General features: G+C 34.7%; 1 protein-coding gene across 1 annotated transcript in view; it reads left to right on the top strand.

Annotated features, from left to right (window-relative positions):
* The first annotated feature begins 7151 nt into the window (after positions 1-7151).
* Exo70 (exocyst complex component 7) overlaps positions 7152-15555 on the top strand; it is a 63509-nt gene continuing 55105 nt past the window's right edge. Inside the window, exon 1 of the mRNA XM_081731477.1 lies at positions 7152-7496. Coding sequence (XP_081587603.1) covers positions 7437-7496 — 60 coding nt within the window. The 5' untranslated portion in view covers positions 7152-7436. The remainder of the gene's footprint in view (positions 7497-15555) is intronic.

The following is a 15555-nucleotide window of genomic DNA, read 5'->3' as shown; positions in this document are numbered from 1 at the left end:
GTTTCACAAGTGATTAGTATATACTACAGATGTGTAGGTGGGAATGTGCTACTATTTGTGACTCCCTTGTAGCAAGGTAAAAGACTACGTGATTTCATGAAGAGTTAATGACAGCACAATCAGTTCTTACACAATTAGTATAAATATAAGCAGAAGTAAATCAAATACTGTAATATGAATCTTTATTGGCTGATCGGCTGTTTGAAATCCTTATTTGAAGCAGTGACGGCTCGTGGTGGAAGTCACATTGATAAACAGTACAATTTTATCATTACAATACAAGGAAAGAAAACTTAACTGCAAGTTTTCTTTCCTTAGCTTGTAATTATAAAATTGAAATTTTTACCAACCAGACTTCTCTCAAGAGGCTGCCACTGATTTGAAATAAAAAAGTTAAATTATCTTGTGTAGAAATATGAGAATGTGGTCTTTTAAAGAGAGGTAAGTGGCCAGGATATTTTAAAAAAAAAAAATGTATATACTTAAGTATACCAATTCATGTTGGATTAACTGTAATATTTGGAAATCATTTTACAAAGGGTATAGTAGACCATTCAATTTGAATTCTTTTGGACAAGACTTGGAAAAAGAAATTAATTGCACAGTAGATTTAGGTAAAATAATAATAATAATAATAATAATAATAATAATAATAATAATAATAATAATAATAATAATAATAATAATAATAATAATAATAATGTACACTGAAGTTACTACGAAAAATGGAAGGATTATACAAATAATGTTGCATAAAAAAAGAAAGAAAGATAGAAATGTAGAAAAGAACAGAAAAACAGAATTTGCACACCCTAAATCTTGCCAATACTAAAAACATTCAGAAACATTTTGCCTGTATAATTCTCTTAGGTCAGTTCAAGTTTCAGCTATTAGTAAAGAAAAATCTTTAACGGCTTTCAAAAGTTATTCCAGTTCAATGTACAACAGATTAAGGCTTAATGAACACCTAAGGCACTCAAGAAATAACGAAAGCACTATTTCAAGGTTAGCAAAAGACTTATTTGTAAACAAATACAAAATTAGTATGGCAAATATTTTACGTAAGTCCAAAACTCAAGTTGAGAGATCGTTGTAACTAAAGAACCTAATTTTAATGTTAACAAGCAATCTCAATAAATCATGAGCCGACTATTCATTGAAGTTTATCACGTTTGTTGTATCAATTTAATCATTTAAGTTTTATGGGTCCTCCGTTCGATTCCCAATGTTTTTTTTATATAGTTTTGAGGATGAATGGAGATGTATTCGAAGTATATTGTATGAAAATGTTCTCATGTAGATAGAAAAGAATTGAAAGTAAGAGTAATCCTATTTTTTCCCCTAGAGCTGTACGAGCTCTTAAGATATAAATACAATATTATTGTTACTTAAATCGTGTTGCTTATCCTAATTATAAAAGGGAAACGTGTCAGTCTAATTCCTAATAGTAAACAACCCTAATAGCACAAGGGCCGTAACTATATCTAGAATCAAGCATTAATATTTGTGAATTTCTACAGTAATCATATTGTACAATTCTGCTAAAGCAGGTAGAAGGTATAGCAATTACACATGGGAATCGATTTTCTCTCTCAACCAGTTCTATTATAAAAATAGTATAATACAATTCCACTGAATAAGTACAAAAGTTCCCTAAATTATGGTAAGTAGGTGTCCCGAGGAACAGGCAGTCAAGGGAAGGGCTCCTCATAAACTTTCGCTGCAAGCTGAGTGAGGTGTGAAGTAGAATTCTTAATGCGCCACTGCAAGCAGAGAGAGGCTGGAGTCCCGCGGAGCTCTACAGTAAGCTAGGCGAGAAAAGAAGTACCACGAAGCTCCATAGCAAGCTGGGTGGTTTGTGGCTAGCAATCTCTCGGAACTCCACTGCAAGCTAGGAGAGGGGTTAAGTTTCCAACAGAGCTCTGCTGCAAGCTAAGTGGAAAAGGAAGGCTCAAAGTTCCACTGCAAGCTAAGAAAGGGGAGTTGGCCACCCGAGACTAATATCGGTTGTGGTGATTCTCAGAATTTTATAACTACTCTTGTGTAGCGGTGGGGCTGGTATTCTTCCATCATGTGATGAGTGGTGGCATAGATTTCTGTTGCCTGCTTCTTACAGTAACTTGTAGCAAATGCACATGGTGTTATTTATAAATAAACACATATGTTGGTTGTTCATAAATAGAACCATATGCGGAGTATTATAATATTGTAATAACTTAATTGCAACTTAAACTGTATTGTTTCGATTATATTATTTGAAAATAAATAGTGGTGACACAAAATACGAATGTGCTTTTGAAGTTTATTATGAGGGTAAATGTAACCATATTAAGTTCTAAACATTATACCACTTACTAGTTTTTGGACAAACTAAAAATGTAAACAATTAGTTTTTAATTAAACATGTTTTTTAGCTATAGTGTATAGCAATCCCAAAGGTTGGGCGCAACAACTAGGCAGTTTAACTACCTCAATTGTAAATAATTTATGCTTATATTCCTGAAATTTCAATCTTCGTTAAAAGAAGAAGAAAGAAAGAAACTTCTTATGTGACATGTCAAGCTGCATTTCCGTTCGGTTCCCATTGTAGTTCTGTATCACCACATCATATATAGTAGAACTTCCTCGTGACTATATGGATAGTGTACGCGCCTTTGACGTGGGACACATGGGTTCGATTCCCGGCGGGAGCTCATGTGGTTCGGATTCCACATTAAGCTGTAGGTTCACCCTCATATAGCCTCACTGCTAAACGGGGTGCTAAATTTAAATCAAATCCAACATCATTGTTCTCGTTAAGCTCGAAACCTCAGTGGCTGTGTTTCCGTTGTAACCACATAACAGTAATCAAATAATGCCAATAGCCGATCTTTCTGCCAACACAACCTATCTGAGGATATCCTTTGACATTGCGTTATGTCCAGTACTTCCTGAAGCAATTTCTGGTAGATTGTATGTACACTTTAGAAGTAAGAATCTTATTTTTTTTTTAAGTCAAATTCTATACTTCATTTCTACCGAACATGTTCTTTACTTTATCTTGTAAAATTTTCATGGTTATTTAGTTACATGCCCTTCCCTTCGTGTTAGAATGTATCGTTTATCAAATGATTGAATGAAAATCTAAGTCCTACACACATAAGGGACAATGATTAATATGATCCTCAAAACATGGCAACACGGAAAACTGTTAGGTTTATCAACTGCCGTACGACTGGTCATAAATAAGTCCTACACTGATTTTGATGGCATTCTAAGCCACCCAAGGTGTAGCGGCACTGGACAATTTCTGTGCAGGAAGAAATCATACATAGTACAAAATTCCACAGCTTTAAATCGTTTTAGAAAAACTAAAAGATTCGTAATAAATATGATTAACAAATCAGGCATATATGTAGAGAAACATTTAACTAAATACTACAGTCACTTTACGAATGGAGATTTTTGTATTGGAAATGAAAATGAAATGAAATTTTGAGGTTTACGTCCCATGGTTATGCCGGTTGGGCTAAAGGAGACGGTGATAATGAGTAATGAATGAAATGGTGGAATGAAGAAAGTGGGAGGAAACGGGAGAACCCCGAGAAAACCCACGTACACGGTGTTTGTCCACCACAAAGTTCACTTGGCGGGAGCAGGGTTTGAACCCGAGACCCCTAGCACCAGAGGTGAACGCTCTACCACTGAGCCACCGCGGCCCCGATTTTTGTATTGGCTATGTGGTGAATTTATTATATTGAGAATTGACACAAGAGCCAAGGTACATACTAGGAATATTAGAAATACACTGTGTACATTAAAATTGTTTAAATATTTGTTAAGTGATGATTTGCATGATCTAAAACATTATAAAATGTTAAAAAAAATTACATTCTTAAAAGGAAAAATAATGGAAGCTATTTACACTAAAACTATAATTTTAGATTAAATTTGAACTAGGGTGAATTGGACAAACTACTTTTTACTTTGTTCAATAAATGTTTCAGAATCCTAAGGTACTTGTACTCACGCAACAATTTTTATACGGGGAGTTTGGCTACGGGCATTTCATTGGAAGTACTCAGCTACTACCTCTATAAACAGGTTGCGGAAGTACCCAGGATTATGAAACTTGGATATTTGGACAGTGCACATACTAGTTACTAAGTGAAGTCTTGACCCGACTACGGTAAGTCCCATAGTTTTGGAGCTATGGGCTTTTAAAGTTCACTTTTTCATGTTTTCGGCAGCCTATAACTTCGAAAGGAAGCATTTGTGCACCCAGGTTGGTTTATACCTTTTGTCTTATCTTGGTGTCAGGAATCACCTCAAAACGTTGTCCATGTTATTTTGAAACACCCTGTATATCTAGCTATTATATGTTTAAAATACAGCGTTCTGAATCATTAAGTTTGCAAGGTACATGCTATTTCCTTTAAAATTCCTTAATTCTGGTTCAAAGTAACCCCGTCTTACGGTATATAAACAGATGGTAACACTGAACATTCGTGCACTACAACTTTTTTGTGTTAGTGTTGACCTGGGTGAAACCACAGACAAAGGATATCCTTTGTCTGTGGATGAAAGTGAGTAGATGACAAGATCCAGTAAGAGGAACCAAGCCATAGCCTGGGTAAGAGGGATCAACAAAGTTTAAAGAGTACTGTGGCAAAGAGATGTAGCTCTGGAACGATGTTGATAATGGTCCGACAGCATCTTTCTATATGATATCAACAACTCTGGATTTATGAATGGCAGACGACGCCAAAAAAAAAAAAAAAAAAAAAAAAAAAACTACCTGTTTCCCACTACTAAGTATGATGGGGTCTCTGTGCAGGTTTGAGTCTCAATTTCATGGTATTCCATTGGTCCTATTAATACCGTCGAATACGAATTATTTTCAGTGATTATGTAGAAAGTTTCGGTTATCAGGTTATTCTGTGGAACATATAATAATAATAATAATAATAATAATAATAATAATAATAATAATAATAATAATAATACATTTTATTGTCGAATCAGCTACATAGCCATAGACAACGTCAAATTATAACTTACTACAATAATGTACAGCAATAGTGATTGTTCATTATCTACAATAAGTGCTAAAGTACTAAAGTTCACCACAATAACATATCTTAAATATTATTTACCTTACAAAAATAAAATATTATCGTATTCAAAACACTTATCTATTGAATAAAATGGTGTTTTTACTAACCAAGAATATAATCTATTTTTGAAGCTACTCATAGGTAGTTGTGTCAGTTCTATAGGTAATTTATTATACAACCTCACACTCATGGCTTCATAGCTATTTTGTGATTTTGTTAATCTCAATTATGGTACGTTGACACGTCTATTATTTCTAGTGTTGTATGAGTGTATGTCATGCCTATAGTGTATTTCTGACGTTTTGCCCTTTATGTACATCAACACATTATATATATATAAATTGATTACCGTCATTATTTTTAATCTTATGAATAATGGTTTACAATGACACGTATTCTCTGCATTCATCATTATTCTCACAACTTTTTTTTTTTTTTTTTTTTTTTTTGTAACAACAGAACGTCATTCACATGGCTACCATTTCCCCATAACAGTTTACCATATAGTAAGATACTTTGAAAAAACGCAAAATATGCGGATCTTACATAGTTTTCTGGTACCTGATTCCTCAAATTTTATATCAAATATTGACAGACAGTTTTCAAGGATGACAATGAGCTAATACATACAGCAAAACTTGTTCAGGGGTGTCTTGAGGAACATAATCAGAACAAACTTCATCATCCACCATGGCCTGATTAATCCATTTATTTTAATGTTATTGCAGGTATATGGTCAGTTTCCACCGTTGCTGACGCAACTGAGTATTCCGTCTACCCTTTGGGTCTCATCATATGCACCACCAATGTGAAACTGATACATCGTGACTAGAGACCTGCACAGCCCGGGCTTGGGAGGGCCGTCTCTGATTTCTCTTCAGGTCAGTCCGGGCTGGGACCGATTATTTGCAATTCTTTAATAATTATTGACTTTCGTTAAATGATAATTAGAATAAAAGTAAACGTTGAAGTGTGCCCGTGAAAAATGTTACAAAACGAAACTTTTAAAATTTATCGGGCCCAGGCCGGGCTTGGGCCAAGAATTAAAAAAAAAAACTCATCGGGCCGGGCCGGACCGAGCTGAAAATCTCCAAAACGTTTCGGCCTGGGTACATTCGGGCTGGATTGGGCTCGGACCGAAAAATTTCCCTCAAATAGCGACCCATTTGAGAGGCAATCACGTGAGAGAATAATCATTCGGCCTCCCACACCCTTACTATATTGCACGCTCGAAGTTAATTGCGCAATAGGTGTTTGCAGATCATGTTTTCTTCTCTCTCTCTCTCTCTCTCTCTCTCTCTCTCTCTCTCTCTCTCTCTCTCTCTCTCTCTCTATATATATATATATATATATATATATATATATATATATATATATATATATATATATATATATATATATATATATATATATATATATATATCGGAGTAAATTGACTACATTTCGGCCATGGCCTACATGTCTTGTTTAAATCCAGCTGAGTTTAAACTATTGTCAAGATATTTTATTTGAGGGAAAAGAGTAGGAGGGGTTGCAATTATGTTCAGACTCATATCTAGGAATCCCTTGAGTAAAGGCATTAAATTTAATATTAAAAATACTTCAACACGTTTTCAGCAACTTTAAAAACATCAGCACTGTGTTTATTCTTACAACGCAGATAATAAAGAAACTTAACTAATTAATAACAGTTTAACAATACTTAATTATTTAATTCATGGCTCTCAAAATAGAATTACTTGAAATATAAGTATGGTTCATAAATTTTATCGGGAATTTATACTCCGGTTGTCTATATTTGCATCATAAGCTTTATAAATTGTGCATATAAATTAAAGAACTTTCTGTTTTTATTTCTTCTTCTTCTTCTTCTTCTTCTTATTATTATTATTATTATTATTATTATTATTATTATTATTATTATTATTATTATTATTATTATTATTATTATTATTATTATTATTATTATTAATGCGAACTCAACATTAGAAACTGTAATTTCTATAACAATAATTTACGATCCTTTCGAGTTAAACAAGTTCCAATCCTGTTCTGAACAAAAGAGCAACGAAATTGCGTTATGGATTTGTAGAGCATAGTAGAATTCGTAAGCAGACAATACTTTTATTTTTGCAAGTGAATGATTATTGTTTCATGTGAGAAACAGTTTTTGTTTTTGTATAATTTACGTAACATTCATGTACTAGAAACGTTTCTTGAGAGCGGAAATCGAGACTTCTATATGCATATATTTTACATTCACATAGTCTGATTTTACGCGTATCACAAGAAGAGCTTATTATTTAAACAAGAATTGACTTTTTGTGGTAGAGACGTTGTATGATTAAGATGTATGATCCCACAGAAAGGAAGTTTGAAATAGAAAGCAAACTACAGAAGGTAGGTAACCAATTTTATATAGGTCAAGTTTAGGAGCTTAGTTTTTGTTGTGGTGAGACTAACCTCGCGTTGTATAATAATATTTTCACTGAAGGATCTAAAAATTAAAATAAATAAATAAAAATAAAAATCGGGTTATGTTTAGCAGAAGAGGCCCAGAAGCACGTAAAAAACATAAAATTTACAGGAGAAATAGATGATGCAGTTACTTAGACCTAACATAACGTAACCAGATCTAACCTAACCTAATCTAACGAACTAACCTAATATTAGTAGAAATAAGTGAAACCCTACCACTTTTTGGAAAATTATGCTGGATCTCTACACTAACGTAATGTAAAATAAACTAAACTAACCTAATGTCAAGAGAAATTACCGAAATTGTAACATTTTTTTTGAAGCAATTGCTGGTCCATTTCTGCTAAACATTATCCAATGAAGAAAAATATTTTACTGTATGGTGCTGGTTTTCTTTTGGCGCACCACATTTTGGAAGATGTACAGGTAAAATTTAATACTTTACATGAAAACACATATTTGTAGAGGACAAATTTCTGCAGGCGACAGGGAAAACAATACAAAGTAATACAGCTGTATTTTATAAGTAAGGTTACTAGTGTAAAATCACTACAAGTGCATTACGACGGATTAAATAAGTGACTGCATATGAAAGATGACTATTAGATACTATTTTCCAACGGTGCGGTGTATTTCTGCGCAGTGTACACAAGCTGAATTTTATCTTTACAAGTGGAGCGTTACTAGTATGAACCCATGACTATTGCTATTGAAGCTCGTATCATTGCCAAAACCCATTTGTTTTCACTACCCTTACTTAATCGTATACTCACAATCGCTGTCGCGCCTACAATTCGAGCGCACCGCGCTATCGCGTAGGCTTAGAAGCTTCGCTCTGCCCTAAATCGGTTAGAGAGTATTCGTGCTTTTTAGTGGCCTCCTAGGACAGTTTTTTTTTTTTTCACTAGCTTTTATGCCATACATCCGGACGCCGTTGGGTCATTCCACGTCAGTTCTTCCAGGCCACCTACCGACTTGGAATTTGATATGTGGCACACTTGGTCTCAGGGTTGGACCCACTTTAAAACCCACCTGGGTTTTTGAGCTTTTTGTTAGTAAATTATTAGTACAACTAAGGTGATCACATTGAAAGTGATTTTTATCAGATTTTAGACTTCTCTCGAGCGAATTAGACGCTTTCATGTTAAAGTATACAACACTCAACGTTAGACTTATATAAAGTTCTGAATGCACTGAATGAATAAAAAAGCTTATCTTAGCTTGAAATAATTACAGAACAAATTAATGTATGGATTCTGTTGATAGCCTATTTGAAGTAAAAGATGCAATTTTATATTTTAGAAAATACTTTCCGTGAATAGTGTGCTCAGCGACGCCGGGGGACGTTATATCTCATACATTTGACGAATTCAAGGACATATGTGCCTGTATCACCAGTAAATATGTAAATACATTAGTAAAACTATTAGTATTATTTCATACATTTGATGGTGACAAGTATTCTTCAGTAAAAGTTTGTTTTCCAGCAAGAGTAGTTCTGTCATTTGTTGCTACTCTTCAAATAAGCATTCTGTAGAATCAACACCAGCAATAACGTAAAAATTCTTGTCAAATTTAAGAAGCTTAATGCTCTCAGTTCCGAAGACTACGTAACCCTACTATTTCAAGGCTGAATTTACTTCTGTACTAGTGGAAATGTCGATGTCCAGTAAAGAAAATTGCATTTTCGGGGAAAACCCGTCGTGAAAGAAGTACTCGGGAAATTCCCGCAATTGAACACACAAGGCAGTGGAAATGAATACTTCAACAATAAAACTATCTATTTTAAGCTGGAACATATTTAACTTCATTTAAGACATTTTGAAACATTTACTTTATAAAATATGAATTATCTCTTTGTTAATTGTTTTAAATTCATTTTCGGGAAAGAATAAGCCTGCCATATTTTCTTCGAGAGAATACGGGACATCACCTCCCTCCGCCCAACTTTCCAACTCAATTCAATGAACTGTAGCTCTGGTTATGAACAACAGGATGATATATGGAAGTTCGCTCACCTGTAGCTGCTTTCATCTCTTGGGTTTCTGCAATTCTTTGTACGGATGGAAGGTATTTACAACGCAACTACATGCCTTAAAAACTGAAGACGGCGTCTTATAAAAATGCTCTACGAAGAAACAATATGCAAATAATCTCGTTTCATTTAAATCAGTGATGCTGTCTACCTTCAACATTCTTCGCGCGTTTAGCAATATTTATTTGCGTGGCTGTATTTGCCAAAATTGCGTTTCTCACTTTAATCTGGTGAAAACGTAGCTGATTTTTCTGCTTGCGTCGTGTGTGATTGTCAGGACCGAATTTACACATTTCCAAGCCCTCAACTAAAGCACAATCCTGTTCCCCTAGCCTATTATTTACAATTTCTCTTAACTTATCTGATGTGTTACTGGAGAAAGAGTCATTCATCTTCCTTGTGCTTGTAGATGTAGAAGCACTCGAAACCATCTTATGTTTGCTTGTTTTTTGATGTTGAAGAGTGTTCAAATTTCCACAATGTGCAATGGAAAAAAGTAGGATGGCAAATTGTCAGTCAACTTGCTAGTTCAACTTCGTTGCTTTCAGAAAAGGGCACTTCTTCAAATTGGAAGAAAATGTGCACTTCGATTTAGGCATTCTCGTTGATACAAAATTAGAACACTGTGCTTGTAATGTAGGCTGTTATCAACAGTAGCTCAGCTCGAGCACTTTATCAGAGATTCCAGATTCCCTTGACTGCCAACGGACTACAACTCTCTGCGCTACGAGTCTATTGACCTGCTTGCTATGAAACCAGAGAGGGTAGTGTGATAACTTGCTCCAAGCTTTTACATATCACAGTTTATTATTCATTCATTACTAACAGAGTTCCCAACCGATGTCAAACTTTTTGATTTTTTGCTTTTCGATAAGCTAATATTGAGAGTAGAAATGGGACGGTATTAAAATATGGGACATTTGCCTATCCCGACTAAATTTACGGGGACGCGGGACACTCGGGTCCAAAATCGGAACTGTCCCGTATTTTACGGCACGCATGGCAGGCTTAGTAAAGAACCGTCTTGCTAGTGCTAGGGAAATTCCCGTAATTGAACGCGCAAAGTATCGGAAGTGAACTTCAACAATTAAACCATTTATTTTACTCTGGAAAATATTTGCCATGTAAGACATTTTGAAACGTTTATTTTATAATACAAGAATTATATCTTTGTTTTAAATTAATATATTTGGTATTCATATTCGGCAAACGTTACTAAAGCTCCTGGGATGACTCGATCTACATTTGTTCGTTTGCCTGTACCACATACACATTACAGAGTACAACTTTCGGTCTTTTAAATATAAATTTTCAGAGTAGAAGCACGAAACACTCTAAATTAGCTGTATATATATTTTGGTGGCGATCCATCGTAAAATTTCAAAATGGCGACCATTTTTCAACTAGTGGGTATCCACTCTACAGGGTGTAATTTTCGGACTTTTAAGTTGAAATTTTGAGGGTAGAAGAAAGAGAGATTCTAAATTTGCTGTGTAGATTTTTTTCAGCGATCCAATGTAAAATTTCAAAATGGCTGCCATTTTTTCAAAACAATACTGAATAGAAAATTGTTGCAAGTTGCGACAATGGCAATCTTGAAATATAAATCACATTTTAACACTTTTACCCCAAAGACATTGAAATATTTCGAAAAAAAAAAAAAAAAACAATTAAACCCGAAAATACTCGAAAAAAACGCATATGGGCCCAGGCGGATTGGGTTTTTCAAAAATACCCGGGTTTTTTCAAACCCTGCCTGGTCTACGACCACCAAAACTAACTTGTGGAAAATTTCAGAGTTCTCGCTCAACCCGTTCCCATCTTATGGTCCATCAAAATTTGAACGTGGTACGCAAAACTTCCTACTCGCGACAGCCGGAAATGGTGCATCGAGGTTTATAATTGCCCTAATAACATGCTAATGTGAATACATTGAGGCAACAGAAATTTCCATTCTGATGCAGAATTGTGTGTAGATTTCAAATCCGTGGTCAGATTTGACATAGCATCAATCTAAAGTGCACTTTTGTTTTTTGTTTTTTTTAAAAAAAATATATGCTTGAAAAACGAGCATCAACTAGAAGTACAAAAATGGCTCTATTTCAGAAAGTACCAAATTCACAGAAATAATTCCTGGATATTCTGAAAGAGGATGAAATTTCTTATAAAATGAAGTGAAAATAGTTTTGGGTATTTGGCTTAGTGCTAAACAAGAAGTAAAACTGCAGTTTTCTACAATGTACAGGTAATTGTGATATTTCCCGGCACTCAAACACATTTACATAGGCCTATACGTTTCATTTTTAGGTAACAGTTTTCTATATCTGTTCAATTAACAATTTACGTTTATTATTTAGTTGGTATTGCCTACCAGTACGAGTAGATGGAGTCTAAATAACAGATAAAATGTGCTGTACTGGGACTCGACATGTGCCAGCTCTGCTAGGCCAATAATAGGATGCTTCAGGCCCAGCTGGATGCATGAGTTTTGTATTTATATCCGCATTGTCAGCATCAATTTCTACTACTAATCCGATATACCACTTATTATCATAGATGCATGCTACAAAGCAGTTATCTTTAATGTTCTGACAAGCTAACTTTTCCAACTGATCATATTCTGGTGCAAAGTTAAATCATAAATCTGGTGTTTCATCTGCACTCAATCGTCTTTCTATTATAACTGTATTTAACATTGGTACAAACTTATGAAAACCTTTTGTGCAGATGAAAAGTCCGAAAAGAAAACCTGCTACAGTCCGAGCAATCTGGATACGATTTATTAACACACTTTTTACACTGTTAATGTCATCTTCAAGTAGATAAAAATGTAATTTTCGACAACTGACGCTTGCAAAAGTCTTACATTTGTTATCAAGTTTTGAAATGGCCTCTGCAGATTTGCTTTTGTAACACAGCGTTTCACACTTCCACCAATCCCATCGCTAGTGGCAAAGAAAGACCAATAAGTAGATATGCCAAAGTCTTGGAGATGATGGAACAGCTTTAACAAGCTCTTACAGTTTTTATACTGTGCAGCACACCCATCTGTTACATATTCAACCTTGATGTAAGACATCAGATTAAAAAAAAAAAAAAAAAAAATCTCAGTTAAACGGTTAGTTTCAATAATATAAAGTACAACAGGATGTAAGGTACTTGACACATGGCTCCAATGGTAAGTCTGTATCTCATTTTCAATATAAAACCATAGTTCTCTGCAAAGTCCATCAATATAATGGCTTCATCATGAGAGAGATTTTGTTTATGTTCCTTTAGATAAGTTGCCTACCTCTTAGCAATGAAAGAATGGGGTATTAATCCTGGAGCTTCTGAACAAAATAATCAGTGAATTCTGGAATTGGTAGTGTTCTTTCTACTAACTGACTACGATCAGCATTGACCTACTCTGCAAAGCTCACCTGCTGGTCATCTCAGTACTCCTCAATTTTGTATTGGAGAAATTCTGTTATTTTAATGCTATCCTGGGTACATTTCATACATACTTCTAACATGCAATTTCTATTACTTTTATCACACACCATCGGTGAAATTGCATGATCAAGACCTTCCTTTTTTAAACTAATAGCATGCAATAATAAACCTAAGTTTGGTGAGGAGTACACACACAGACATTGTGTACCTGTTGAATCTGCAACAACACACCATTTAGGTCTTAATAAGCAGAATTTTGAAAACCCAATTTTAATGTCAGGATGTCTTTCTTTGAAAGCAACATAAAGCTCACTTAGATTGCACAGTATTAGTCGTTTTTGCATGTGGAGATTTAACATCCACAAAATCTTTTCTTCCACGAAGAATCCGACTAAATTCATCATCTTAATAGAAATTTTGAACTAAAGTTACAGTTTCTTCAGATAGTCTTTTTCCCTAATCTGCGTTCTGGTAAGGAGCATATACCCTTGCTTTTACTTAATGCCCTAGCCTGCCTAACCATGTATTCATTAACATTAAAAACATCAGACACTTTTTTGCGGGACCATGACTCTGGAGCAATAGTAAGAATTCGAAATTTTTCACGTCTATTTACTATTGCTATCTTCTGCTTCATTAATAGAAGTAGACGATCCATATCTGCTGCTTTTTCTTTTACTTTATTTGCACTGGCTCTTAAGTCCGAATCACTGGTGTCAGATAATAAGTGTTCTGTATCATCAAGCTGTAAACTGCATTTCATTGTTAACTTTGCTAATTCGTGCATCAACTGCTACACGCTGATGTGCAGGAACAGCATGCGGTTTTAAAGGTGAAAGACCTAATGTGTTAAGCTTGCATCAAGCTTTACTTTTTCTCCTTACACTAGAGCTTCTCTTGTATCCGGATCAAATTTGAATTCACGGTCTGAACTTTTGTGTGGAGATGATGACTCTGGCGTGTCTGAAGACGATTTCCGTTGTTTGACAATGGCGATTTCCTTCTCCACTCTTTTGCGGCAGTTGGAGCCTATTTTCTGACTTGGGATAACGATAATGTCCAGATGTTTCTTGACGGTTTTCGCAAGTTCCAGCGTCACTGTTCGCAAATCATGTCGCACATTTTTTTTTCTTTTTGTGCATTGTAAAAGGTTCACAACATTTCTTGTGAGCTAGTCCATAGTGATGAAAATACCACTGTTTATGATGAAAACAAATAGGTTCTTATTGGTACCTTGTAATTTAGACCTTCACAAAATAAGTTCAATTGCAATCTTTGTGAAAGTTTCATTATTAACTGGCAGAATTTCCTTCGTAGAACCATATGTAGTCTGCTGGTATTTTGAGTCTGGATGTACACAAACTATGCTGCAAGGAGGTAGGTCAGTCTCAGTAACTTCAGATGAACCTTCACCTTCCACTTCAATCCTTAATGAAATCAGAAAATAATTAATTAATTACTTTATACATTAATTAATTTATTTATAAATGTTAGTAATTACAAATCGCAATATTGCAGATTATGCAGCCACTGGTGTTCTGTAATTCAAAATGTGCCACAAACTATGAAACTTTTGCCTTTCAAATTTTCCCCTTTCTTGTGCCTCACTCTTTATTCGTGCAGGGTACTTCTAATTGCTGCCACATAGTAACAGCCATGTCAAGTAAAAGAGCCAGGAGGAAATTTGGACATTTCTTTTCATTCATTTTAACATTTTTGAATGTAGTACATTACATGCTCAAATACCCAACACAAATTTTACTTCATTTTATAGGAAATTTCATTCTCTTTCAGAATATCTAGGAATTATTTCTGTGAATTTGGTACTTTTTGAAATAGAGCCATTTTTGTACTTCTAGTTGATGCTCGTTTTTCAAGCATACTTTTTACTAGTTTTTTGTACAAAAGTGCACTTGAGATTGATGCTATGTCAAATCTGATCACAGATTTGAAATCTACAGACAATTCTGCATAAGAATGGATAGGTCTGTTGCCTCAATGTATTCACATCAGTATGTTATTAGGGCAATTTTAAACCTTGATGCACCATTTCCGGCTGTCGCGAGTAGAAATTTTTGCCTACCATGTCCAAATTTTGATGGACCATAACATGGAAACGGGTTGAACGAGAACTCTGAAATTTTGCACAAGTTAGTTTTGGTGGTTGTAGATCAAGTGTATCAAATATCATTAAAATCTGAGTCGGTGGGTGACATTTTCGGTTTTTCGCTGGATAAACTGACGTGAAATGACTCCGTAGTTATACGTAAGTCGTAAATGAATTGTAATTTTTCAACAATTACTTCTCATGGCCCCCCTTTAATTTTATCTATGCGAAGTGAAATATTATCATTTCGCCCAGTGCAAATCATTTAGGAGACAATAAGAAGGGAATTAGTGAAAGAATCATAATTTTTCAATAATTATTTTGAGTAGTGTACCAAAAGTAAATCAGCACGCTTTCTTTATTTGATTCCCTGAGCCATTCTGCAGTGCAGATTAACAATATAG

Source organism: Thermobia domestica, chromosome 11, assembly GCF_964235325.1.
Source record: "Thermobia domestica chromosome 11, izTheDome1.hap1.1, whole genome shotgun sequence".
In the NCBI taxonomy this organism is placed as follows: domain Eukaryota; kingdom Metazoa; phylum Arthropoda; class Insecta; order Zygentoma; family Lepismatidae; genus Thermobia; species Thermobia domestica.
The sequence above is the reverse complement of the archived record's forward strand: the minus strand, read 5'-3'. Positions and strand labels throughout refer to the sequence as shown.